General features: G+C 32.1%; 2 protein-coding genes across 2 annotated transcripts; both read right to left on the bottom strand.

Moving 5' to 3' along the window:
* Positions 1 to 5,335: 5,335 nt before the first annotated feature.
* On the bottom strand, positions 5,336 to 15,333 carry LOC125877090 (DNA topoisomerase 1 alpha-like). Its single transcript, XM_049558408.1, has 16 exons — positions 15,177 to 15,333; positions 13,061 to 14,203; positions 12,782 to 12,976; positions 11,292 to 11,372; positions 9,685 to 9,744; positions 9,459 to 9,553; positions 9,144 to 9,300; positions 8,930 to 9,055; positions 8,458 to 8,538; positions 8,246 to 8,336; positions 8,026 to 8,159; positions 6,334 to 6,402; positions 6,157 to 6,246; positions 5,861 to 5,964; positions 5,612 to 5,780; positions 5,336 to 5,492 (listed from the first exon to the last, which is right to left on the bottom strand). The coding sequence occupies exons 2-16, from the start codon at positions 14,159 to 14,161 to the stop codon at positions 5,424 to 5,426; spliced, it is 2,622 nt and encodes an 873-aa protein (XP_049414365.1). The 5' UTR covers positions 14,162 to 14,203; positions 15,177 to 15,333; the 3' UTR covers positions 5,336 to 5,423.
* A 4,728-nt stretch (positions 15,334 to 20,061) lies between these two features.
* Positions 20,062 to 23,893, bottom strand: LOC125876582 (uncharacterized). The gene is made up of 3 exons (XM_049557794.1): positions 23,456 to 23,893; positions 22,412 to 22,435; positions 20,062 to 20,664 (listed from the first exon to the last, which is right to left on the bottom strand). Exons 1-3 carry the CDS (start codon positions 23,676 to 23,678, stop codon positions 20,318 to 20,320), a joined length of 594 nt encoding a protein of 197 aa, XP_049413751.1. The 5' UTR covers positions 23,679 to 23,893; the 3' UTR covers positions 20,062 to 20,317.
* Positions 23,894 to 26,972: the final 3,079 nt, after the last annotated feature.

The following is a 26,972-nucleotide window of genomic DNA, read 5'->3' as shown; positions in this document are numbered from 1 at the left end:
AAAAGGGTCAGTCCGTCCCAACTCATTTAACTCTCTAACCCGTTAGGGTTGGATTGGATCAACCCATTTTGACAGCTCTAGACACATGTCATTACCACAATTTTTTAGAATTTTAAATTTTAAATCATTTTAAATAATAAGTAATAAATAATTATTTAAATAAATATTGAAACATGTTAATAATTACAATTTGATAAATTCTATTGTACTTACACAACATTTTAAATAAACAAAAATAAATTATTAATTACATTTTGATAGATTCTACGATAGTTACACAACATTTTAAATAAACAAAAACAAATTATTATTTAATTATTAAATATTAAATATTCTAAATTCAAGGAACTTTTTAATATACACATGTCATCTTCTCATTAATTAATAACTAATTTTAAGATTTAAAATAACAATTATTTAAACGAAAACTGCACAATATAAATGACCGTTTCAATTAATTACAGCTACAAAACTGCCGAAATAAATAAATATATTTTTAAAAACATTTTTTTACTCTATTTATTTTTATAGATAGGTGGTTTGCTACTATCATTATTAATCTCAACTGCATTTTTTTTACATATAAGATGGTTGATAACTATTCTTATTTATCTCAATATTTAAATATTTTCTTTAAATAAATCTATTAATATCCAAACAAAAAAACTGTCTATTAAAACTTCCTCCCCACATATTTCCATCCAAAAACTGTCATATCCATTTAAAGAAAACAAAACTTCCTTTATTCAAATAATACCCAAAATTCTCACTCAAATTTTCAAAAGACGATTTTCTTTCCACAATTTATTTTCCCATCCCAAAAACTTCTTTATAAAAGGTAATGGGTTCTCCATAAAAAATCAATGTTGTGGTTCAATTACATATATTTTAAACAAAAGATTAATTGGATTCAGCGGGAAATAGAATTTGGAAAATATGGGCGATTGATTTAAATGCATGACTAAGAAGAAATGAAGAAAAATTGGAGGAATACCAAGACGTTAATCGAACGAAGATATCAGAGTAAGAGTTATTGCATAAAAATTTTATCAATAAAAGTCCAATGACATCAATTGACTCAAATATTTGATGGGTCAATATCAAGAAGTTGTTATAATAATGTTTGGTGTCTCTAAAGAAACATATTCTCACTGCACCTAGATTAGAGTAATTAATTTTATTATCATCAAGTGTTTATATAAAATCAGCACATTATATATGGTTACCTACTCTTGCACATAGGTAATAACACTATTTACTATTTTTATGAAGATATTTTTCTTTAATGTATGTGCTTACATTTTTCAATTTTGTGATTTACTACTATTTTAAAGTTCTTATGTGAAAATATATGTAAATATTAAGGTTGAGTTTATAGTATGATGCAAAATTATCCCATTAAACTTCAACTTATTGCATATATATGCCATTAGCATATAGATAGAATATCAATTATTTTATATATTTTTTCTACCTGTTAGGATGTTATGTACAATAGAAATAATCTTCTTTTGCATAGAGATTAAATAATAATATTTAAATAATGACATACAAAATATACATTTATGAAAAAACGTAAATCAGAAATATTTGAATTAAATTCCAAAAATATTGGAAAATTTTATTTTAATATTGAAGTTTGAAAATTATTTTATGTTAAGTAAGGACTTTCACCAACTAGCCACGAATTAAGGAAACCTACTAAACGTAAAACTTAAGAAATTTAAATTTATTTTAAATTAATAATAATGCTTATCTTCAAATTACGTTTTCAGAATTTAGATTTTTTTATATCTACTAAAATTTTGAACTATTTTAGTTTTTAATATTGTTTTCAAATATTTTTACGATTTTGTAGAATTATGGATTACAATTTTGAATGTTGATTAGCAATTTGAATGCAAGACAATTATTCAACAAGATTATACTTTCACTTTATCAATATCGATGTTTTCTCAAATTCATATTAATTTCTGTAAAATATATGATAATAACATTAGTTCGCACAACTTAATTTACATTTTCTTTTATAATCATCAATTATAACGAATCTTTTATATTTTAAATTGTCAATCATATTGTCCAAATACCCATAAATATCAAGGATATGGTTGACTTATTACCTAAATACAAAAATAATGCAATAAGAATAAAATATTTCATAAATTAAATATTCAATCTATATGAATTTATCCCATAATTGGGCAAATCAAATTGATCTAAATTAATTAACTATTATTATTATTATCTATTTTAAGAAGATTATGGATCAATTTTGGATAATACTGTAAGTCAAATTTGAAAGAAAAAATACTGTCATCAATAGGTAAATGGGTTCATTTTTCGGAGTACTATAATGTAAATATAGCCTAAGATTTTTTCTACTTATAAAAATAATATATAGGAAGAAGAAATCGACTTATATTTGCTATATAACATGTAAATAAATACATTTAAAAATTGGAATGTGAAGTTATCAGGATGATGATGATAAATGTATTATATGTGTGCGTTATTACCAATATATACATTATTCCAAATTTCCAATTTTGAAGCTACATAATCGCTACCAATATATACATTATTCCAAATTTCCAATTTTGAAGCTACATAATCGCATAATATTTGTTGTTAGATTCGTTGGGAAGCAAGACAATTAACAATATCACTTTTTAAATATTTCTTCAAAGTACATCCACAATAATTGTTAAAGTTGAGCTACGTCTTCTTATTCCGTTCTTCGACCTAAAATATAAAATGACTAAAACAAAATGTTTTAGGCGATCGATTAATTATTACCAATAATTTTGTATTCATTACCTTTTAAATTCTATTTAGATGATTCGAGTAAGATTTGATGCTCTTAAAACTTAAAATTTTATAATAAATTTGTGTTATATTTGATATTTGTTCATAATTTTTAGCAACATAACATTATGGTCATCAATTAAAATTGTTTTTGTTGTTGTATGAACATAAAAATTATAAATGTTCTATTCGAGTATTTAAGATGTATCAAGAATATCTCAGGACTTGGCATCAGATCCACTGCACCACCGAAGTTTACCACCGAGGTCAGGAAGGAAGAGTGATTGGCATTACAACACATAAATGGAGAGGAGGGAGGACTTACTGCTGCGAGCTTCGAATTATCAGAGTGAAGGAGGTCAGGAGATACACATAAATAATTCACAACTTGAGGACACGAAAGATTTTGTTCCTCAAAGCTCCTGTGATGAACATTTTCAAGTGAGAGGTGGAGGAGACAAAGAGGGGATGCAAATGGAAATCTTACTCTGAGGGATCTTTTATAGTATGCCATTTCCATTTGGATTGGACCACATTTTTTCATGTTTTTTGTTTCATTCCTTTGAGCCTATTTTTACGGGTCTATATTTGCAAATTTTTGGGTTTATTGAAATAAAGGAGCTAACAACTTCATCAATATTAATTTTTTTAAAAAAAGATGTATCAAGAAGTGCTAAGATACTTGCTTTGTTAATCACCATCACAAATGCGCAACAAAAATTCACAAACTAAAAAATCTCGCTCATTGATGTATATACTAATTTAAATTTAAAATAAATTATATAATAAATGTATAATATATATTCAAGCACAGTAATTACTTTCGTTAATATTATTCCACACATCGCGCAGGTACGTATACTAATAATATACATACAAATTCAATAAGCTTTGATTTTATTTGGTTCTTAATAATATAAATACAATGATAATGGTTCTTACTTCTTACCACCTCTGTTCACTTTTAATTGTCATGTTTTTCTTTTTTTTAGAGTCAAACTATAAAAAATTTTACTAAACATTTTACGATGCATTTTTTTTCACCATATTGATATGCAAAAAATTATAATTTATAGTATTGTTTTTTAATATCTAAATTTTTTGTTTGAAATATCGAATTAATGTAACCTAATTTAACTTTTTTAGTCAAATTGACTTTCGAAAAACGCAACATGACAAATAAAAATGAACGGATGGAGTATTAATGTATTTTAAATATTGATTAGTATGGTCTTAAACTCAATAACTAACATCCAATCCTTTTACCGTCAAATAAATAGAGCATGAGATAATTACTTTTCAAACAAAAATCTTTTTATGATCAAAAGATCAAACTATGTAAATCAATTTCGAACAAGAAAAATTTGTCCATGACTGTTTCAAGTTGGGTTGGGAATTTTAAATGTGATTTTAGAAATAGATAGTGTCGTTTTATAATTTGATAACTTGCGTATTTTGCAACAACTTAACCATTGCACTTAGCCTTCACTTTGTATTGAAAAGTGTCTGTATCTTGTATATATATATTTATTAAATCAAAATTTGATTACCAGTCTAACTTTCAGGCAAATAGATGTCACTTGCACTCCTCTGCCCATGCGTACATACCGAAGATCTCCATTTGTTTTTAACAGGGAAAACAGCAATTATCTTTACTTAATTGAATTGTGATCAAATTAATCACTTGTTAAACTACATAAAATATCGTTTTCATTAGCATTAAGCACCAAATGGAACAAAACCTAGGACCGTTTTGACCATTTTCTCTATAAAATGAAGAAAACGTAGTTGCATAGTAAATAACATTTTTTTCTTTCTTTTGCTTCAATTTCTAAGTTTTTTCTTACTACAGTTATCGTGCTCCTACATACATGTAAGTTTATTGCCAATTCTTGATACTCAAAAATGTGAATGACAAAATCCCAACTCCTCCTTTGTACTACTACTATCACACTGCTTACTTTATACCTAACTTGATAGCAAAAATTAATCCAAAGGAACAAACATTTGCAGATAATAGATTGTAAGCTTTGAGGTTAACACCAAAAGGGAACTGTTATAACTCTTAAGATCCAAAATTCAATATCTTCAAGAATCAACCCAACTACAATTACTCAAATGAAGAATCCGTGGGAATGCAGAATTTCAGCAAATGAGTACCCTTCAGCTTGCAGACTTGGTGCAAAAAAAAATTTATCAGAAATTATCGTTGATGCTTAGCTTACACATTACCCAGAAAACTTGAAATTCCTTCCTGAAGAACATGTCACTTGATCATTTTGAAACAAGTTAGAACATCTAAAGCTCAATCTTGGATGTATTCACAAACGGAAATTAAATCTGAAAGGGAGGCAATTAAGGAAAACTTACCCCATAAATTACGAAGAAGCTCAAATTACAACAGGAGTTTGTCAGGGGCTAAGCCAGTAAACAAGTTTAAAAAATTGTCAGACAACGATCAAAGATCTCTTTTCTTTTTTTTTCTTGTAAGTGCAAAAATAATAACTTTTTTCCTATTCTCTTTCCAGGAGGGAGGGATGGGGGTGGAACAATTGGGTATTAGGAGGGAGACTGGCTTTGAAGAGATGTCCTACACTACAACAACCACCAAAACTTTAGAATGTGAAGGAAGGTTCAACATCCATCGCCCAGGCAAACTTTGCTAGAAGAGACTTGTTGAACATCTGCATGGATAAACAGGGATCAAAACGTAACCACAATGCACGAGGTCAATTAGAAATAAGAGGAGATGAAATTCATGGAAGTACACTTCCCCATAAGACATTGTAAACGAGGCATTTACCTTTTCGATGGGAACCTCATGGCGCTTACACCATGCCACAGTGATCCTAGGATCCAAATAGTTGATTTTTGATGTGCCCAAAGCCACAGTTTTCAATTCTTCTTTCGTTTCTATTTGCCTCTCTATGTTATCAATCTTCACATTCGTTTGGTCTATTTTTTTCTGTAATCTGCGAACAATTACACTTATATGTCAGCAACTAAAACAAAAAAATGGAAGAAAGACTCGAGTTAAGGATGGCAATTGTACGCTTCAGGGGTCAAGTTCCTCTTCGCCTTGCCATCGGCGCCTTTCACTGGAGGCTTCCCTTTTTTGGCCCGAGCCAAATCTACTTTGAATTCTTCCAAAATAGCCTAATGAAAACACAATCACAATCTAAGGATATGCAAGTATTTTGAATACAAGTCAACTGCAGGTAAAATATCATCAATAAGCAATCCTCTTCTATTTTGATGATAAATAAAAACTAGCCACTCACATTATAGAAACTTATCAGACAGAAATGGAACTACAGAGAATGAACACTGATAACAAAAAGTAATCACCTTTAACTCATCTATCTTCTCATTCAACCTTGAAATTTGCACACTGTGGGACTTCGAGACAGTACGCTGGTGATTACAAATTATTGCAACCTGAAACAAGAAATATAAACTTAGTAAAGGAAAATTTTATAACCAGTGTCCCAATAAGAACTAGTACAATTTTTCATGGAGTCTTACCTCTTTATTTGCCACATTATATACCGCAACTTTATCAGCGAGCTCCCCCCCTTGTGTGAGCTTAGTCAACTGCCATCAGTAGCAATGCAAATCACCACAGGAAAAAAATAATTGTGCATTGGTAATGTGGAAGGCATAATGGATCTCCAGACCAATGCACAAAATTTTGTTGCTGGTGGAGTTGCCATTCCAACAAACTTTTATCCTCTATATATGCTATTTCTACTGATTGTTGAATGTGATCATTTCTAACTTACATAAATCTTTATATAAAATCACACATTTAACATCCATTTCTGCTACACTTAACTAACAATATTCAAAAGCAGCCACATCAAAACAACACCACCTAAATCCCAAGCTAGTTAGGTTGGGTTATGTGAATCCTCACAATTCATGTCGCCACAAGCAATCAGTTTCAATCCAATATTCAACAATGTAGGTTCTCTAGCACTAGAAATTCTCTATAAAAAAAATTATAAAAGAAATTCTTACATTTTCTACTGGCATATAATTTTTTAACATGAATAAAAGACTCCTACTGGCATATACAGTTTTAACAAGACTAAAAGACTCATAGCAAACATCTCAGACCTAAAGAATGTACCAACATGACTAAAACTTAGCAACCAACTAAGTGGTATCATCTGTATGTTTTTTTTTTCTTTCCATTATGTCCTATTATTAACTAAGTCTACACAAATTATTGTAGGTTATTCAGGACTTCTTTCAATTTAATTCTAGGCCCACCTAGTCCATTATAACACCTTCAATCACCACTATTTCACACCTATAAGCAGCTACATCTAGAAGTTGAGACATGACAAAGCCATCTCAAGCAACCCTCTTAGTTTATCATTTATCTGTGCTACTTGCACCTTTCTTCAAAAGTGATCATTATTAATTCTCTCTAATCTAGTGTGACCACACATCCAGTTAATATCCGCAACTGTATTAAACCTATGTTGAAGATAGGTTGACCTTAGAGACAATTCCAATACTCACTCTCACATAACATTGTCCATCTAACAATAGTTCTATAGAAGAACTCGCATAACACTCCGAAAACACTTCCCTATTTCAACCATCCTGTTTAATTCTTTTAAGTAACATTTTCATCTCTCATCCATTCCCCTCGCAAATGAGACAACATATCTAGAAGAAGCCAGAGAAAAGAGTATCACATAGTATAGCTCATCAAGTTTTCTAAGAAAACCAAGCAGGTTGTTAATTCTAAACCAAGCAAAAACAACTTTAGTGCCTTATCCTACTTTAACCCAAACCAATCAAACTCATATAAGAAAAACATAAATGGATAAGCAGATCCCTTCTCTTAGTTATTCAACTCAGACCAAACTTCTTACAACATTTGTGCAACCTGACCAAGATGGAAAAGAAGCAGACTTCCCCCTTTTTTGATCAGTAAAAGGTAAATATGATTCAAAAAGCTGCCAGGCAGTTCCACTATAGAACTGCAACCTTCACTCCTTTTAGGAGATGAGGGGGAACTCTGCCTCAGATTGCTGGACCCATAACCAATGTGGGAGAGGGTTGTAGTAAGTTGACGGCCAATGTAAAACTCGTCAACTTATTATGAATCTTCACAACCCTAACTAACTCCGGTTGACAAGCAGCATAGTCACGGGTAACACAGTAGTCAAACAAAACTTCTAGTCTCAAAAAGCAACTTACTTGCTGCTCCAATGTAAAAGATGCATTATATGTACGAAATACTTTTGCTGTGAGCCCTGGCATGAGTTCCTTAAGATGGGCATTAAGCTTACTCGTATCAAGCTTGTCAAAAAGATCGTCACCGCCCTTTTTTCCTGAAATCAAGGGTATCCATGTATTTCATGAAGGGAAAAATAATTAAGAAAACACACATTCTAGCGCAAAAGCAGCATTTACTAACCACTTCGGAACTGTTGAATAGCTTTAAAAACAGGCTCATACACAGCCACCTCATTTTGGTACCTGATAGAATCTTTACCAAGAAAATCGAACTGAAGAAAGCAAAGTCAATTATATGCATTGCAATTAATTGCACAAAACTAAGAACCTGTAGAGGAGTGAGTTTCCCTAGAGCTCTTCCAATTTAGCTTTTGTAAGATAAAACCACAATACCTTCAAAATATTTGGAGGTACTGGCTCTACATTCTCTACTTTCAAAGTACAGCAACCAACTGTATCAGCTTCGTCATCATCCTGCATCGCATTGAAATATAACTAAGAACACTTACACAACCTTTGCATTGTCCCATGCCCCTCTGCAGGCAAAAGCATGGTCCTTCATAGAAAAAATATTAAAAAACTGGAAAACTGATCTCTCACCTTCAGTATTTTTGGATAAATTGATCTCTGCTTAAATTATTTTGCTTTATGGTTTTATACCCCTTGGTAAACTTATGTCCATTGGAAAGAGAGGAGTAACATATATTGCCATAATTTCCTGCTTCTATGCTAACGGAAATATTTTTGAAAGAGAGATGACCTAAACCAGCATTGACAACCAGTTTTGGAATTCGGACTCTTTTGAGATCTATGCTACCCCTAGTTAAATATCTGGGAAAAAACAATAAACTAGTGTTCCTGATACCTTCTCATTCCCTGCCCTCAGAGCTAATTTATCGATAAGATAAGTTGCAACTGCAATCTGACGCTTCACAGGATCTTTACTTGTAAAATCTTTTGTATATGCAGATCTAATGCCTTCTATGTAATCCTGCAACCAAGAGACAGTTTATAGCCACCAATCATCCATGTGCAACCAGTCAAAAAAAAAAATCAACTTGCCAACTGCTTCATTGTACCTTCAAACGCCTTGCTTTCTCATACTTCTCCTTATCGCTTTGCCCTTTCAAGGAACTACTGGCTGCTAGGAAAACGTATTTGAATTCTCTTGGATTAATAGGGTCATTCCAGAAAGCTAACCATGTTACTGTGTTGTCATGCCTTACTTCCTTCCATCTGCCAAGCCAACAAGGGGAAGAAAAATAAATGAAGGTGAAACTCTAGCTTTTTACCTTGTATATTGGTGCAAAGAGCATATTTCTTACTTCCTTTACCACCCTCCAAAAGATAGACTATTCTTCCAAAAGGATAACAGGAGAGAGAATGAAAAGAACCTTTGGCCAGGGATGGGGCACTCTGGTACTGGAACACCCTTTCCAATATTTATTGTTATATCGTTTGGCCGGATCCGTCTCTTTAGCTTCCCCATCTGTACCATTCAAAGCAACATCCATCAATACCACAGTAAAACTTGAAGTACCTAAACATAAATAAATACACCTTTCTGCACATAGTAGAATTTTTTGGCAGTTTAACCCAAAAAATAAAAGGCCAACATACCTTTGGATGTTCCCCACGGCCACGGAACAATCCAGGTGGTTCAACCCGAAAGTTTCCAACCTGCACATAACTAAATGGTCAGACCATTTCGCAGTTGGTTTGTAAGTTTTCCATGCTCCGTATTCTATGGGCCTTTCTGATTTTAGGGATGGATACATAGGTAGGTTAAAAACGAAAAAAGAACGCCAAGTTGGCACATCAAACTAAAAGGAAGGGGAAGCTCAAGATTGAGAGTTTCGATAAAGCTAGGGAGCTCAATATCACAAGGCTAAAAAACAAAAAAAATGTGGCACAAGAAGCATCTCAACAATGGAAACAAAGAATCATCCAGAAAAGGACTATGAAGCAATCAGCAAAAACATGTGAAAACAATATGTAACAATGGATTACAACATCTTCCTTGAATCAATTTATTTTCGAAATTGTCACCTATCAACACGGCTGCAAATTCCATCCAACTCCCCATGAGCTCAGAAGTACACAAATCACTAACTAACAAAAACAAACAAAACTTGCTCCACCAGACCAGAGCTAGAAGCTTTCAGTTCCAAAACAAGACCATCCTCTCTCCCCCCACACATACATATAAAAGAAGAGATATTTCTAACGTAAGATTCAACAAACCATCATTCAGTTACATTCATTCTACAGTTTGGAGTTGTAAAAAAGAGGGCATTTCATTCTAGGGAAAGCCCTTTCATCCAAGTTAATGAACCTCATTCCTTGTTCTTACTCAAGGAATGAACATTCTAACTCTTTTTGCTCATCTTTCCACTTTTCTTTTTGATAATGTTTTCACTTCTCTTTTCTTTCTTAAATCAAATCCATGTACTTCAGCAATACATGACAATGGGAAGACATTTTTTTTCTCTTTCCAGCTGACGAATTCTGCCTAGAATAGTCATCCCATGCAAACCAAGCATCAAATAAGAGCAGGAAGTACGGATCAATTCGAACAATCACTATTTTCACATTAAGGTGCAAAACACACATCAGGCCCTATCAAAAATCCCAACAGAATTACAGAAACTGAAAATGGAATGGTCTTGGAAGGGAAATGTAACAGGGAAATACATTTAGGTATTCATAAAAATCTACTTTGAAAACCTTTTAACTCCATTTAAATGCAATTTAAGAAAAAAAAGAACTTTATTACTCCTAATAAGAAAAGAATCTCTACTCAGAGGAAAGTAAATTCCAAAGATGAAGAAAAGGTGTTTTTTTTAAACTATTCACAACACATAAAATAAAGCTCCCCAATGTTGTTTAAGATCAGTCAAGAGGAAATCATTACTGGAATAGCACCAGATTAGAAAAACGAAACACAAGAATTTTGGTAGCTTCACACCTCCAACCAAAAAATTGTGCTAGCTGGATAAATGCATTGCGAATATAAGATGAAATTACCACAATAACAGCAGATGATGTTGAAAAAGAAAGAAGAAACACCCCCAAAAGAAGAAGACATAAGACCTTTTTTAAGAGAAAGAAGAAGATGTAAGACCATCTTATAATCCCATTGGGATAAATTTAGAAGACAACACAACATCATTTCTCTTTTAGTACCATGTATGAAAGCTAAAAGCTAAAGTTAAACAAAACCCAACCTTCTCTTTAACACCATCCACAATAGCCCACATGTATTTCTCTTCTTGCTTAAGTTTCTCTTCTCTCAATGCCTTCTTCTCCTGCAAAATAGGCAAGGCAATGTTTTAGATGAAAACCTTTAAGCATCTATGAGCTTTATGTACTTGGCTATTAGATTAAACCACAAACATAGGTACCATCTTGATGAGACTGAGAAGCAAAAATGTCAGAGATTAGGTAACATAACAGCCAATTTGACAAAATGTCACACATCTTTTAAGTGATCAGTCTGTGATAGTGGAAGTGGAAGAAACATTATTTTATCGAATGTAGCAGGGAAAAACAAAACCAATATTCTGGAAAGTCCTCCCCCCCCCCCCCTGACCCACCCATGAAGAAAAAAGAATTAAAAAACAAATCAAAAGGAAAAAGGGACAAGCAGCCAGAGAAAGCAAAAAAATTAGGACAAACCTTTTGCCAAAAGAGTCATTTTTAAGTGAGCTAAAAACACTTCCACCATCAAAATGAAGGGAACTTGTTCCCTCATAGAATTGCTAACTAGACTTCTAGTAAAGGTAGTGGCTAAATCCACTTGCTATGAAAAATGAAATTCAATGATTATCCAGCATTAACATCAATGAAGAGCTATGTCACTCGGACTCTTCAAAAATGTCGCCACGTACATGTCGGATCCTTCAAAAGCAGTACATATTTGAAGGGTCGGACACGCGTGCAGCAACATTATTGGTGAGTCGAAGCAACATACATTAAGAGGTAGAGGTTGTATATAAAACACTAATGTGGCTGAATCTCTTGCATTTGTAAGGATGCCTTAGAATATATCCTATGAAACATAGTGTTAGAATAGAAATAGGTACATATACTCCTACTTAGAATAGGAAGAAGAATAGGAATAGGAATAGGAATAGGAATCCTAGTTAGAAAAGGATTTCAATATATTGTCTATAAATAGGGTCTCAATGTAACAATTTAAACACACAATTCAATAATATCTTCCCTATATATTTCTCACACATAGTCTCTGCAAATCTTCTCAATTAAGCAAATGTCGCTAAATCTATTTTATAAGGTTGACAGAAACGCCAGTTTCATGCTGGTCAGACAAATGTATGCATCAAATGCCTACACAAAAGATCACCTGCCAAACAACTAACTACCATAAGATTAGCAAGTAATATATCCACCACACAGAAAATCTATCTATACATTTCTACACAATAAGCAGAGATGTTTTTTTAGTCCAAAGGTGACTGAGATATGTTGGCTCTACCAAGTGAGATCATACAACTGCCAAACAAATTCAAAAGTTCGTCACAAGTGAAAGATCAGAAAAAATTTCAGAGTTAACAGTTCGGCAACTCATAAAGAAAGCTAACAAGTGATTAGAAGATGGAAAAGTATAAGCAAAATGAAATTAACTATGGAATAAGTGACGAAATAACTACAAACTCCCATATTTTGTAACTTAATTATTTATTAATTCACTTACTTCTGAACTCATTTGCTTCTTCTTCTCCTTCTCACTCTGATGCCACTCATATATTGGGGTAAAATCACACTCTTCTAACTTTTGAATGACATGGTTTTTTCCAAGTATTTTTCTCCAGTCATTCATGAAATTCTCTTTGAACTGCTGTTTAGTCAAGTATTCAGTGTCTAACATCACGGCATACATTGTTGCGACCTGCAGGCAGAAAGAAATTGCTGTACTAAGAATAAATTCACAAAGACATGAATGAGACACATACAATCAGAGACAGATTGAGACCTCTTCCTGCTCTGGAGTAAGATCCACGGGCTTTCCCTTGTAGAGCATCTTAACCCCATGAGGTTTGTATGGAGGTGGAAAAATCACACCATTGTGTTCCAATGTAGTCCATTTTTGCCCATCACCAGAGCTTGGCTGCAGTTTTGATGACTTAGAGTACTTGGGTTTTTTCAACTTCTTCTTTGTTTTCTTCATTGATGACGAAACAACTTTAGTTGCTTTCTTAACAGATGACACTTTACTAGCTGAAGCTACTGCCTTTTTTATCCTCTGAGATAAAGGAACTTCGTCGTCATCGTCCTCTGTCTTCTTTTCAGTTTTAACAGACGGTTGCTTACTAGAAACAGGTGTAGATGCATCAGAAAGTCTAGGCTTTTTAACTGAAGCCTGAGCAGCAGACTTGACCTCACCAGGGGGTCTCTTACTTAAAACTGTCGCAGATGGCAAACCATTTTGACGAATCTTAGGCTTAACTTCTTCAGAACTAGAAAACTTGCTAGTGGAAGCCCCTGCACTGGATTTCATTTGAAACTTTGATGCTAAGGGAATTTCATCATCTGAATCTTCTTTTTTGGGAGGTCTAGACTTCTGAACTGATGTTGAAGTACCAAGCACTTTGTTGGCGTGAATAGAATTGCTCTTAGATAACCCAGAAGGGACCCTAGCACTCAATGGTTTATCATCTTCAGAATCCTCAGATTCAGATTTTGGTTCAACAGCTTGCTTCGACTCCTTAGGAGCAATATTGGATTGTTTATTAACATTTTTTGCCTGATTACCTGCAGAAGATGACGGCCTTGAGTTTGGTGCAGGAGATGTCCTGCTTGACAGAGGCGATGCTTTCGGACTAGTTAAAGGTGAAACAGCTGGAGATGCCTTAGAAGAGGCGGCTGTCTTAACTTTATGAGTACTAGAGCTCTGGCCATTAGGAGAACGTACATCAGGAACTTGCCGCCCCAATCTTCCATCCTGCTTCTGAGATGATGAATTGGACTGATTCTGCTTTGATGTGGTACTACTTCGTTTGAAAACTAAAGGCATGTCATCGTCATCATCAATATCTTCCATCAAATTTGTTTTGGCAAAAGCCTCTACAGCCATGATCTTTCTCTATGCTATACTGTCATATAGTGTTCTCCTTATCTGTAAACAATTTTTCATAATTATAAGGCAACAAGGATTACAATACAATAAAAAGAAAAAAGCAAAGGACATCTAGAGAACAAAAAATTGAAGTATATCATTGCAACAAGGCTGTAACAGAAAGCCACAAGGGAGAAACGAATCTATAACCCCAACATATGGCAAGAAAACATAAATCTAGTTTCTTCCCCTCACAGCTAGTGCAGTTGTACTATAAGTATAGGTATTATAACCTTTCATGCCAACACAATTCCAGCATTTTTTAAAATCCAATTCAAGTTTCTTTTAAATTTACTTCATCTATGTTTTCTCTTTCCAAAATGTAAGTTTATTTCTCATTATCTTGGCACTTATCCTCAAGGACTCAATGCTCTTATTTTGTCTTTAAAGGGCATCTCTCTCCCCATCACACAAAAACAAAAATAAGACGGGATCCGTTCCCCTCTCCTTCATTTTGTATGCAGTATGAAACATAAAATCCGCGGAGCAAGCTAAATGAAACTTTTTCATATGGAATCCAAACTAAATTTCTCCTTTCTATTCCAACACAAACTATAACCCCAAATCTAGAAGCAAATTAAACATTAGGATCCTGGTAACTGTGAGCTCGAAATATACATGCACATTAAAGATTTAAAAAATCTAATTTTCAGATAAAATGTAATAAAAACTGATTAGCATTACAAAAAGACAAATTAGTCGACCATCGCAGCTTAAAGGAAGCATTTTCAGATGGTTAAAAAAAAAAAACCAAAAATGTACAAATTAACTAGTAAGCATATAAAAATAGTTATAAGAATTAACAAATCGGAACTTAAGCTTTCATTAAGCAGTGGAGAGCTAAGAGATAAATCATTACAACAATTTCATACTTGAATTATTACATGAAAAAAAAGGGGGATTAGGGTTTTTGTTTCACAGAGATGAAATTGGAAAGATATAGAACAGGAGAGAGGAAGTGAGGTGAACGTACGGAGATGAATTTGGCCGGAGAAAGAGATCGGAAGGAGGAGGAGAATGGGGATGAGGAAGTTCGTAGGCGAGGAAGAGTGGTGGTCATTCAATGGTAATGACCGAAGAAATCGACATTACAATTTCAATTCATCTTAGCAGGCCAATCGGAATTTGGGTCCGAATTCGACCGCCATTCACCGTTACACGGCTAGGTTGGATTTGGGCTTTCTGTGACCTACAAGGATATTGGGCCTTGAAGTCTACTTATTGTAAATGGGCCCACATTTTATTACGGGTAAATCACATAAATATGCTACATTAAGAAAATATTTACTATCTATGGCAATATAATTTTTCTAACTAAATATAATAATTTTTTTGAATTAAAAAAATTGTACAGCTTATGTTCGCCTCTTTCTTTGCCTTTTTTCTCTTCCTCCTCTTTTCTTCTTTTTATTCTTCTTCTTCTCGTCTTTTTCTTTGCCATTCTTTCTCTTCCTCCTTTCTTCTTCTTTTTATTCTTCTTTTTCTTTGAATTTTTCATTTAAAGAAATATCTTCAAATAAGTTTTTACCTATATTTCACGATTTTTACCCAAAAACACGACGAGAAGAGGAACAAAAACATAAAATTTTTGTACAAAATCATGTTTTCAAGCAGAAATTTCAAATCTCTAAAATACATATTGTTACCGTCACTCATTTTCTTAGTGATCAAAATAATTTATAAGACACATATAATATAAGTTTTATTCATGAGAAATACATTTATAATACATATATATTGCAACCGTCACTCATTTTCTTAGTGATACAAATTGGGGAATCAGAAAGAAGTCACAGTCCAGGTGGGAAACTCTTCGAGCGGATCAAGCTCTTCTTTTCAAAATAATTTATAAGACACATATAATATAAATTTTATTCGTGAACAATACATTTTTAATACATATTGCAAACTTTACTCTATTCTTAGCGATACCAACCAAATGATTTAGGTAACACACTTATTATACAGTTATAATACGTGCACACTATATTTTTAATACATATTGCAAACATCACTTATGTTCTTAATGATACAAACCAAAATAATTTATAAGAAACATAAAATACATTTTTTATTCATGAATAACACAAGTTTAATTCAGTTTATAGATTATTGTCTTGTCTTTCGTTAGTTACGTTTTTCATTTATTCTTAATTCTCGCTTCTACAATTTTAATATTGTGTAATACACTTTTAATGCAAATTTAATTCATTTTGAAGTTTATTATATGTTACTATTAGATTACTTGTTTAATTCATTATTGATATAAGTTTAATTCACTGTATATATCATTTGCTAGTCTTCCATTAGTTACTTTTTATATTCATGCTTAATTCTTTCTTTTAATTCAACTTTATTTATTTGTGTAATACACTTTTAAATACAAGTTAATTCATTTTGCAGTTTATTGGTTGATTTGTTAGGATTGAATTAGTTGTTTAATTCACTATTGATACAAGTATTATTCAGTTTACATATCACATAATGCTCTTTCGTTTGCTACATTTTTCATTCATGTTTAATTCAACTTTAATATGTGTGTAATACATTTTAATTCAAGTTTAATTCATTTGACAGTTTATTATGTTTCTTCATTTGTTACGATTAAATTACTTGTCTAATTAATTATTGATACAAGTTTTATTCAGTCTACGAATCATTGACTGCTCATTCATTTGCTACATCTTGTATTCATGTTTATTTCTCTTCTAATTCAATTTTAATATGTGTATAATACATTTTTTATTCAAGTTTAATTCATTTTGTAGTTTATTGGTGATGCTTCGGAACAAAAAAAAAAAGATTAATTTGACCGTATTGGTTTACTTCAATTTATAAGACATGTATAATACATATTTTATTCATTAAGAACATAAGCTCAGAAATTATAGTGATTGACAACGTACTTTCAGGGACAAATAGAGAAAGAATGAACTCAAGAATTTATTCTCCCTTTTAGAGGCATAACGAACTGAATGTATGGCTGAAGATTGTGGATCTTTCAATTATAATATTAAAAAATTGACACCTTGCACAAGGAGGCAAAAAAAGAGAGAAAGAGGGGACAGATAAAAAGGAGTAAGAGGCGAGACAAAAAACAGAAATCTAATAAAATACATAGTATTGTTATATATTGTTATAAATGATAATAAATAGAGGGTATATTTAAAATAAGTAATTATTTTTTAAAATGGATTCACCCAAGTAATTATTCCTTTTATTACTGTCCATAAAATAAAGGGAAAATTACGCGATTAAGCAAATTTATACTACTTAATAAGTCATCATAGTTATAGTTTGTTATAATTATCACTCGCAATTAACATTAACCATTAATTGCGTGGGCTGACTTCGAGTTTGTATAATAGGCACGTTTGTATAATTCGCTACATTTGTATAATTCACAACTAACAATTCTTCGTTTGATTTGTATTTGTACACGATGGTTTGTATTTGTATATGACAATGATTTCCTTTGGTTTTTCAGTTTTATCACCATATACCTTCGATCTTTTTGTGTATAACTTTTTAAAGTTTGTATAAACATGTAGTTTTCGAATTTTGTATAATATAATTTATATAATGTAATTTGTATAATATAATTTGTATAACTGTTTAAAGTTCATATATTTATGTTTGTATCAATTCGTTATTTTGAGTTTTATTATATTTGTATAATTTTTAGACTTTATATTTCTCAATTATATACAAAAACACGTAAATTATACAAACGTACCCGCGAATTATACAAACAAGATGCGAATTATACAAATTATTGCCCTCTCTCGCTCGCCTCTCTCCTCCCTCTCCCAATCTCGATCACCTCTCTCCTCTCTCCCAATCTCGCTCGCCAGATATACAAATACATATGTATATGAGTTACATATATACAACTATCTAGTTAGATATATATATATATATATATACACACACAATTCAACTCTCTCCCACTCTCTGCACTCTCTCGCTCACCTCTCTCCTCCCTCTCCCAATCTCGCTCACCACTCTCCTCCCTATAACATGTAGCTAAGAATCGTAATTAGCAAACTATAGTTATCAAACTATAGTTATGAAACATAATTAAGCTATTTTTGAGTGGCTGACTATATGCGAAAGTTCCCCAATAAATACAAGAAAGAATAAATAATCTTTCAGTGTTTGCAGAAATTGAAAAACGTTTCTATCTTTGGTGTTTTCATATGCATAACTAGTTTTCCTTTAGTCTTGTATCTATTTATTGCAAAAATGTTTTGGGAGATACAAGTGGAGATTTGTGAGTAAAGGATGCATTCAAAGTTCAAGTTGAGGTTCGGGGATAATTCATCTATTAAAAGAGCAAGTGATTATTATTAAGGGTAAAGAGGTTAAGTTTGACTTGTACGGCATTACGAAAAGTGTCTGAACAAATATAATTATATGCTTGTCGTCAGAACGTATTTACTCTACAAATTATGATGCACATGAACTTGTTGTCTTTTCTCCAAATTAAGTTTTTATATACGTATTTCTTAAAATTGATCTGACATTATTTGTCGATATTCATGCTCCTAAAAAGTTAAATTGTGCACTTGGGTTACTCTTGAGTTTTTACCCAAATGAATGGGGATCAAGTCCCACTTAATACTCTTTTTCTTTTTCATTTATTTAATAGCGCACCCATATTCTAGAAATTCTATATCCTCCTCTACTTGTCGCTAGGTTGTTCACCTAGTGTTGTTTATTATATCGATATCATTATAGTACTCCCTATTAAAGGTAAAATCTCACGTGATTATGGTTAAACTTTTAAGCTAAAAGAGGACTTTGAAATGCATCCTTATAATTTATAGTTGGGTTGAGATTAAAAAATAGGTGTTTTTATTTATTTATTTTTGCGGAAAATAGTTTCTTTTCTTTCCTTATAATCTATTTTTGAATTATTATTTTGCGTTCAAATGTCACATGTGTTCTTTCAATTAGTCATTACGGCACACCACTCTCTAGTGTAATACACACATTAGTATAATTTTAATTGATTGTCAAAAAGTATCGAATAACACAAATTTTAAGTTATGTACATATTCAATAGATACAAGGTTTAGTTAAGATGTCTAAATGAAAATCATACCATTTTTTTTAGATATTTGTCGATGGTTCCCTCTTTATCCTAAATATACCATAGTGACTTAGGTTTATTAATAAGCATGCCGAATGTGAAGCGTGAGCTAGGCTCATGTATGTCAGAAGTAAAATTGTGTCACAGACAAAAACCTGATATTTAAGTGGAAAACATTATAGGGACATATCTACCATCCACGGATAACCCTCAAAATTCTCAATACACACCCGTGGTGTCATCACCTGAGCTAGCAATGGATCAAATACCAAACCCTAGTTCAAGGACAAAGAATTGTGAAGTTTGTGTTTTTGCCTAAGGTGAGTCTTTCAAGGTAGTATAGCTTGGCAAGTGCTATCAAGAAAGAAGAACTTGTGCAAAAACACATGGTTGTAGACACTGAATTCCAAACTCAGATGTGATCATCTCTACTAACTTTAATCTACATTTATAATGCTTTTGTCACCATCAGTTTCCCAGAGTCTAGGCCAGAAGTCAAGAACATAGGGATTAGGACAAGGTTAAAGTCATCTCAACTTTATCTACTTCGGCATAGCAGGTAAATCAGCAAGAGTGGGAATCAAAAGTTATAAACTAGCCTGTAAATTGCATCACCTGCCAAAAAGACAAATAAATAGGAACAAGTTGTGACACTTCACAGTTTATCTTCACCTCCATACATATAGAAATGTTGACAAATGACACTCATCAGTCATCCAGATGAAAAATTTGTAAGGCAGTTGATTGCAATCTTCACTCAAACTTTAACTAGTGGAATATTAACTCAGCAGGATATATAGAAAGGCTTTGCCTTATAGTGGAACTAATGGCAATCTGTTTCAGAGAGAGAGAGATGTTATAGTGGCCTCTAAACTAAAATCGGGCATATGGTTCAAAATAAATGGAATCCATTCACGTGCTAACACATTTTGAGCTGGGACTCAATTATAGACAACTTTGTTGCACTGGAACCTGGCATCAGATCAAGTCGAGATAAGCTACTTGAGGCCATGCGCATGTTACATAGTCTGTACATTCCCCTGAGACTGACTTCGAGACTTGGCTGCCCCTTCTTTCCATCCTTTTTGACACGCCCTCATCTCCCATGTAGCAGTCATTTTCTTTTGTGCCAATAAAAGAACCTCAGCTTTTTCCCTTGCCTCTTCACATGTCTCCATTCCAGAATTGCACTTGTCTGCTTCTTTCATATATTGGGATGTCAACTTTTTTGCTTCAAGAAGTGCCATGTCTGCCTTCCGCTGATTTTCTGAGGCTTCAGCTTCTCGCAATTTAAGTTCCTCAGACAACAAATCAGCAAAGTTTTTTTCCGTGTCTTCACCAACTTCTGGATCACGCTTAGCACAATCTGCAAAACATTGAATAAGAAGGCAAATCCAAGATTTTAAATCTCAAGTCGCAAAATATAGATTTTAATCCTAAAAAGAAAGAGTAAATGGCTACTTCAACGAAAGAACACTAAAATATAGGAGGTTCACATTTATTATAGGATATTTTGAGCATATTCAGCTTATTAAGATGTCAAGCATTAGCAGTCTTGCAGATCATCTCATTATTTGCACAGTTTCAACTCATTACAGAATCAAAGAAATCATGCCATCCTCAAACTCAACCATCATATTTGAGATGGTTGTTTAATGGATGCAACTAAATAAATGTTTTTACAGCAACAAAGTTCGGCAAAATATCCTTTTTAAAATAACAGTAGTTTCTAACCTACCAAGTACTAAAAGGTCTCGTATCTGAAGTCATACGATACGCTCTATCAAAACACAGATTAGATGTATCTGACATAAACTCATAATAACTCTTCCTTTCTTGTCCATTTTCAGATTTCAAACCAAAACAATCTCAGATTTATAACAATACATGTTATACGTCTCCTCAGATGATTTTCACAACTAAATTAATTGCAATTATGCTGTAATCCTTCCAATTTGAGAAAAAAAAGAGCTGGTAATCTACTGCAGAAAAAAGTATGCTGCCGTTGTTTTAGTAGCCAAAATAAATTCATATTGAGGGAAGAAACTGAGAAAAGATAGAGAGGGGGACGAGGCAGGCATGTCCAGAATTTTTTCGAAGTTGTTATCAGGCAAGCAGTGCAAATGCTCATAGAATTTGGAGAAATACTTGTCTGAATTTTTGGATCCATTGAGTTGTTATAAGTGGTAGCTTTTATGCTCCCTTTTGTCCAACAATAGTCGTCCACTCTACTAAAAGTAGTTGTCCGAAAATACTTGTCCATTTGGAAAACCAAAAGATAATTTACCTTTTTGTGTCTATTTTACTCTTGCTATTAAATACTACTATTTATCATTTACACATTTCTCAAAGCATTAAATTTAATAAATTCAAATGATAATATAGTAATATTACCCATATTATTTATTGTTTTTTAAGGTGTGTGCCAAGTCAATAGTGGACAACTATTGTTGGACAGAGGGAGTATCAAAGCTACTGCCTTTTACATGTTAAATGTAGTTGTGGCAATCAGGGGATCCATCAAAAGTCCAAAACAATGTCCTTGACAAAGGCAGGTGTCATACAAGGGAAAACTAAGGGTTATATCACCTCAGGTGTTAAGTTGTCAAAGCTAATATTTTCATGTGTCACGTAATAGCTTCCAATCAAGGTATCATTCTGACAGTCACAACAGAAGAAAGCAGGTTATTCAAGAGAAAATACGGGTTCATTTTTTTATTTTATTTTTCCTTACAATAAAACACAAACCAAATTAGAAGCCCTTCCTAAAATTTCATCTGCAGGCCTATTTACATTGAGGTACCTATGGAGTCCAAAGGAAAATCTCTGACATAACTTTAGAGCGAGAGCATTTGACAACACCAACCTAGAATGGTTAAATAACCCTTAAGCTCAAAGCTGAAATACTAATCCAAACATATTCCTATGATAATAAATTCATGACAACGTAGAATACTAAGTATTGATGATCTCAATGTTAAGAAAGGTAAAGCATCAGATAACAGCTAGAAGAAGAAAATGACGACTTGATGAAATCTTCCATCAGATCACAAAATAAATGATACCATAATCAAAGAAAACTAAAGAACTGCCAAAGACCTCATGATACTAACCTGCCAAAGAGACATTGCTCAAACCTGCAAGATATACAAAAATAAGAGGTCAATGGGAGAAATTCTCGACAAATCAATATCCTCATGTAACCAGATACTCTAAACAAGCCTAACAAAAAGACATGGTGTCCAGATCATAGGAAATGACAATTCCACAGTACAAGCACAGCAAGTAAGCAAGAGAAATCTTCCATGGCTCCACCATGGTCCATTCACAGGACAAAGACCCAAAAGCTATCACTAAAATCTCCCAGTTTTAAGATAGGTGAGTTCAGAATTGTTCAAGATTTACTATATTAGGAAAAGGAAAACCAGAAGAATTTAATATATCTCAAACTCGCAAGAAACGTGTGAAGGTCAGCCAACCTAATTAACCATATTAGCCGCGACTTCAAGATAACAGGTGTCATAAGGAGGAAAACTAAATAGTATGTTTAGACATTCTTCAAAGTTAATAGCAAATTTTCTAACCCATACATCCCTGACTCACGCCCTTCCTCCAAATAATCCCAAACTACATATAACAACAAACAGGATGATTGAGGAATATTTCAATTCACGTTAACTCATTCACGAATCAAGCTATGGAAATATTGTCAGAAATATAAAAAGAACAGAAATGATTAACAATAGAAACAACAACTAACATTCTGCAATAATTGAACTTCAAACAGTATAAACTTCCCAATTTAGCCTGAGATTAGAAGTACAAAACTATAATTTCAACTCACTGTGTCATTTTAGCAGGATTATGATTCAATATACGTAGCATTCAGAACACAGAAAGCAAGACTGTGACAATCAATTGGATTCTGCTTCATTTGGAAAGCAGATCCAAAACCAGAACCAACAAAGGTACAATTTTTTAAAGATCTTTCAATCAAACGACCAGATTCACAAATGGGTCTTTAAGCAAGTCAGCAAATTTAACAAAAGGGGTCTTTAAACAACCATATCCGCTCATGGGTCCTAAACCAGATTCACAAAAAGACCATTCTTGACAGTTAATGGCACATAATACATCAGATCAGGGAAAATGTATACCTGGAGGAATGAAAAAGAAGGGTTCGGAATTGCAGTCACAATTACAAGGAGGGCAAGTAGTAACAGAAGAAGAACGGCTAACAGCAGCTAAACCTTCCATCAAGTGCCAATACAAAGGTGGACCCAAAATATAGGCTACCAAACTAATTGCCATTAGACCCAATACTGATTTCAACACCCTAGGACTGCATGGTGATGATCTTCCTGCTTGATTCAACGCCATTGGTCGTTCTGTTTGCTTTCTCTAGTGGCCAGTAAGCAGAGAAGTTGGGTTTTTTTTTTTAGTTTAATTGTTAGTTTTGTGCTTACCTATGGAGACCAATAGCAGATGAATGAGAGTGTTGAAGAAAGATCAGATGCTTTTTTTCCTCTGCTTTTCAACTGCTGTGACGCGTTTAGGAATTTAGCCCAGATCCGCCGACGCCTACTAAAGTTCGGATTTCAGCCCATTAAAATGGTAATTATTTATGTTTTTAAAAAAATCTTCTAATACATCTGAAAGTTACTGATTCAATTAAATCTGAAAATGAGTTTTGGTGCTGTTTATAAGTTCTGAAGATGTTTAGATTACTCAAAAAATACTTTTAAACATTTTATTAAGGCTGATAAAGTATCTAAAAAAAGTCAAAAATAAAAAATTGGGGCTTATAAGCCACTTTAAAAAAAAAAAAAAAAAAACTCATCCAAACACACCTTAAGTTATTGAGATTGTTTCATAAAATCAACCCAATTCTTAATCTTTTTATCTCCTTAAAATCAGCGCTCTACTCCTCCTTTCTTCCTTCATAATATTAGAGTTTTCTTTATCTACTCAAAATCTCCTTGAATTGGTATGATTTTAAAAAAGTTACAAATATGTTGTTTATTAATTTGTTAAAGGAATCTTTGTTTCAAATGAAATTGTTATTCTAATTGGCATGCTGGAGCGTAGCTAGCATATTGTTAGGAGTTCATGATTAAAATGTAATTATTTTTTTAAAAAAAAAAAATTCTAATACATTTGAAGGTTACTAATTGGTTAAATCTGAAAAAGAGTTTTTATGCGCATTTGAACTGACTTATTTTTGATGATTTTTTATTTTTATGTTATTTTAAAGTTTTGACAGTATTTGAATAACTTAAAAAATGTTTTAAGCAATTTTTTTAAGGTTGATAAATACATACAAAAAAAAAAAAAGGGTCAAAATTGGGGATTATAAGCCACTTTCAAAAAAAAAAACTCATCCAAACACTCCTTAAAATCATTGGGTTGTTCATAAAATCAACTCAATTCTTCCTCTTTTTTCTCCATAAAATCAGCGTCCTACTCCTCCTCTCTTTATCCATAAAATCAGTCGTTAGCTTTCTTTAGCTACTCAAAATCTCCTTGAATTAGTAAGACTTCAAAAAATACAACTAATGTTGTTTATTAATTTGTGTTAAAGGACTCTTTATTTCATGAAGCATGAATGAAATTATTATTTTAATTGATATATGTAATACGTTAAGTTTTCAAATAAGTAGTGAATGTAAAAATTGAAAAAAAATATTTGAAGACTAATTGGTATGTGTAATACTTTTAAGTTCTCAATAAGTAATGAATGTGAAATTGAAAAAACATTTGAAGGTGTAAAAAAAAATTGTTTTATGATTTTCACTACCTAAAAATATTAAACATTACTTTTTATTAAGAATATTTTAGAACTTTGAATTAAATAATTCAAACCTTCATATTAATAAATAAATTTTTTACAATAAACATCAAACGTAATGTATTGCAAATAAATGGTTAACCTTTTATTAACTAGAATTAATGCTTACTTTTTTATAAATAATGATGTCTTATGTCTTTTATAATATTACTATGGTAGTTAGTTATTCATATATTTTATATTCATGTGTATTCGTTAAATTTAAATGTTATGATTATTTATAACAATTTTTTTTAGTGGATATATTTTTTTTTTAATAATGGTGATTAACTATCTCTTTCTTCTGTTGTTCAATAGTCGTGACGCGTTTGAGAATTGTTCTGTTGTTCAACAATTGTAACTCGTTTGGTTAATCATAGTTATTCAAAAGTTATGATGTGTTTGAAAATTGTAGCCAAATTAGCCGACTTTCTCAGTGAACCATATAGAACCATGTTGTTTCATTGAATCAACCCAATTCTTCCTCTATTTTTTCTCCATAAAATGCCCTACTCCTCATTTCTTTCTTCGTAAATCAACAGTTAACTTCATTTAGCTACTCAAAATCTCATTGAATTGGTAAATTTTTTTATTGTTGTTCTAGTTGGTGTGTGTATCCAATTGGTGTTGTAATACTTTAAGTTCTCAATAAGTAATGAATGTGAAAATTGAAAAAAAAAAAACCATTTGAAGGCATAAAAGACTTTTTAATAATGAAATTTATGATTTTCATTACAAGCAATATTGAACATTGTAAAAAAATACAAAAGAAAATTAAAAAGAGAAGAACTATCTACTTTTTATCAACAATATTTTAGAACTTTGAAATATAATTCAAATTTACATATTAATAAATAAAAAATTTACAATAAACATCCAACATAATGTATTTCAAATAAATGACTAACCTCTTATTTACTAGAATTAATCCTTATTTTTATAATAATTATAGGTTATGTCTTTTATAATATTACTATGTTAGTTAGTTATTCATATATTAGAGCTCACATGTCTCCATTAAATTTAAATGTTTATGGTTATTTATCACAATTTTTTAATGGATATATCATTTTTTTAATAATGGAGATTAACTATTTCTCTTTCTTTTGTTGTTCAATAGAAGTGGTGCGTTTGAAATCGTTCTATTGTTTCACAGTTTTGACGCGTTTGAAAATTATAGTTATTCAATAATTGTGATGTGTTTGAAAATTGTAAGCCAAATCTGCCGACCTTTTTGGTGAACCATATAGAACCTTATAAGGAGAGCATTTAGAATCAGAGCATTAAAGGCAGAGTCAATGGTGATACTATATCACCATTCAACAAGGGGTAAATAGAAAATCCTATTTGAGGATTATTTGAGCAAAAAACCCTAAGATATGTTTTTAATTGTTGTGTTCTAGATCTTTGTTTGCCTTCTTTTTTTAGGGTTATAAATAGTAGAATGGTCTCCTTAAAGACTAAATATTTTTTATCAAAAAAAGTTCAAAAATTTTGGATCTCAGTAACTTATCAGCTAAAAGACTAAAGACATTATCCAAGAAAACTTGAGTCGCGCGCGACTGTATAAGACTGTTGCAGTCCTATGAAATGTTCATACTTTCTTAATCTATCTACCACCACCAAAATAACATATTTCCTTTTTAATTTAGTCAACCCCTCTGTGAAATCTAAGCTGATAGAATCTGTCCACACCCCTCAGGAATAGGCAATGGTTAAAGAAGGTCAGGTAAGCAGACACATCATATTTGGGTCTTTAACAAACATCACATCCGTTAGATGAATAAGTTGATGCCAAGTACCATTGGTTTTTAATGAAAAAGAGGCTGAACTTTCCTAACAGTAAC

Source organism: Solanum stenotomum, chromosome 9 (assembly GCF_019186545.1).
Source record: "Solanum stenotomum isolate F172 chromosome 9, ASM1918654v1, whole genome shotgun sequence".
NCBI classification, from domain to species: Eukaryota; Viridiplantae; Streptophyta; class Magnoliopsida; order Solanales; family Solanaceae; genus Solanum; species Solanum stenotomum.
This window is presented reverse-complemented; position numbering and strand designations above follow the sequence as displayed.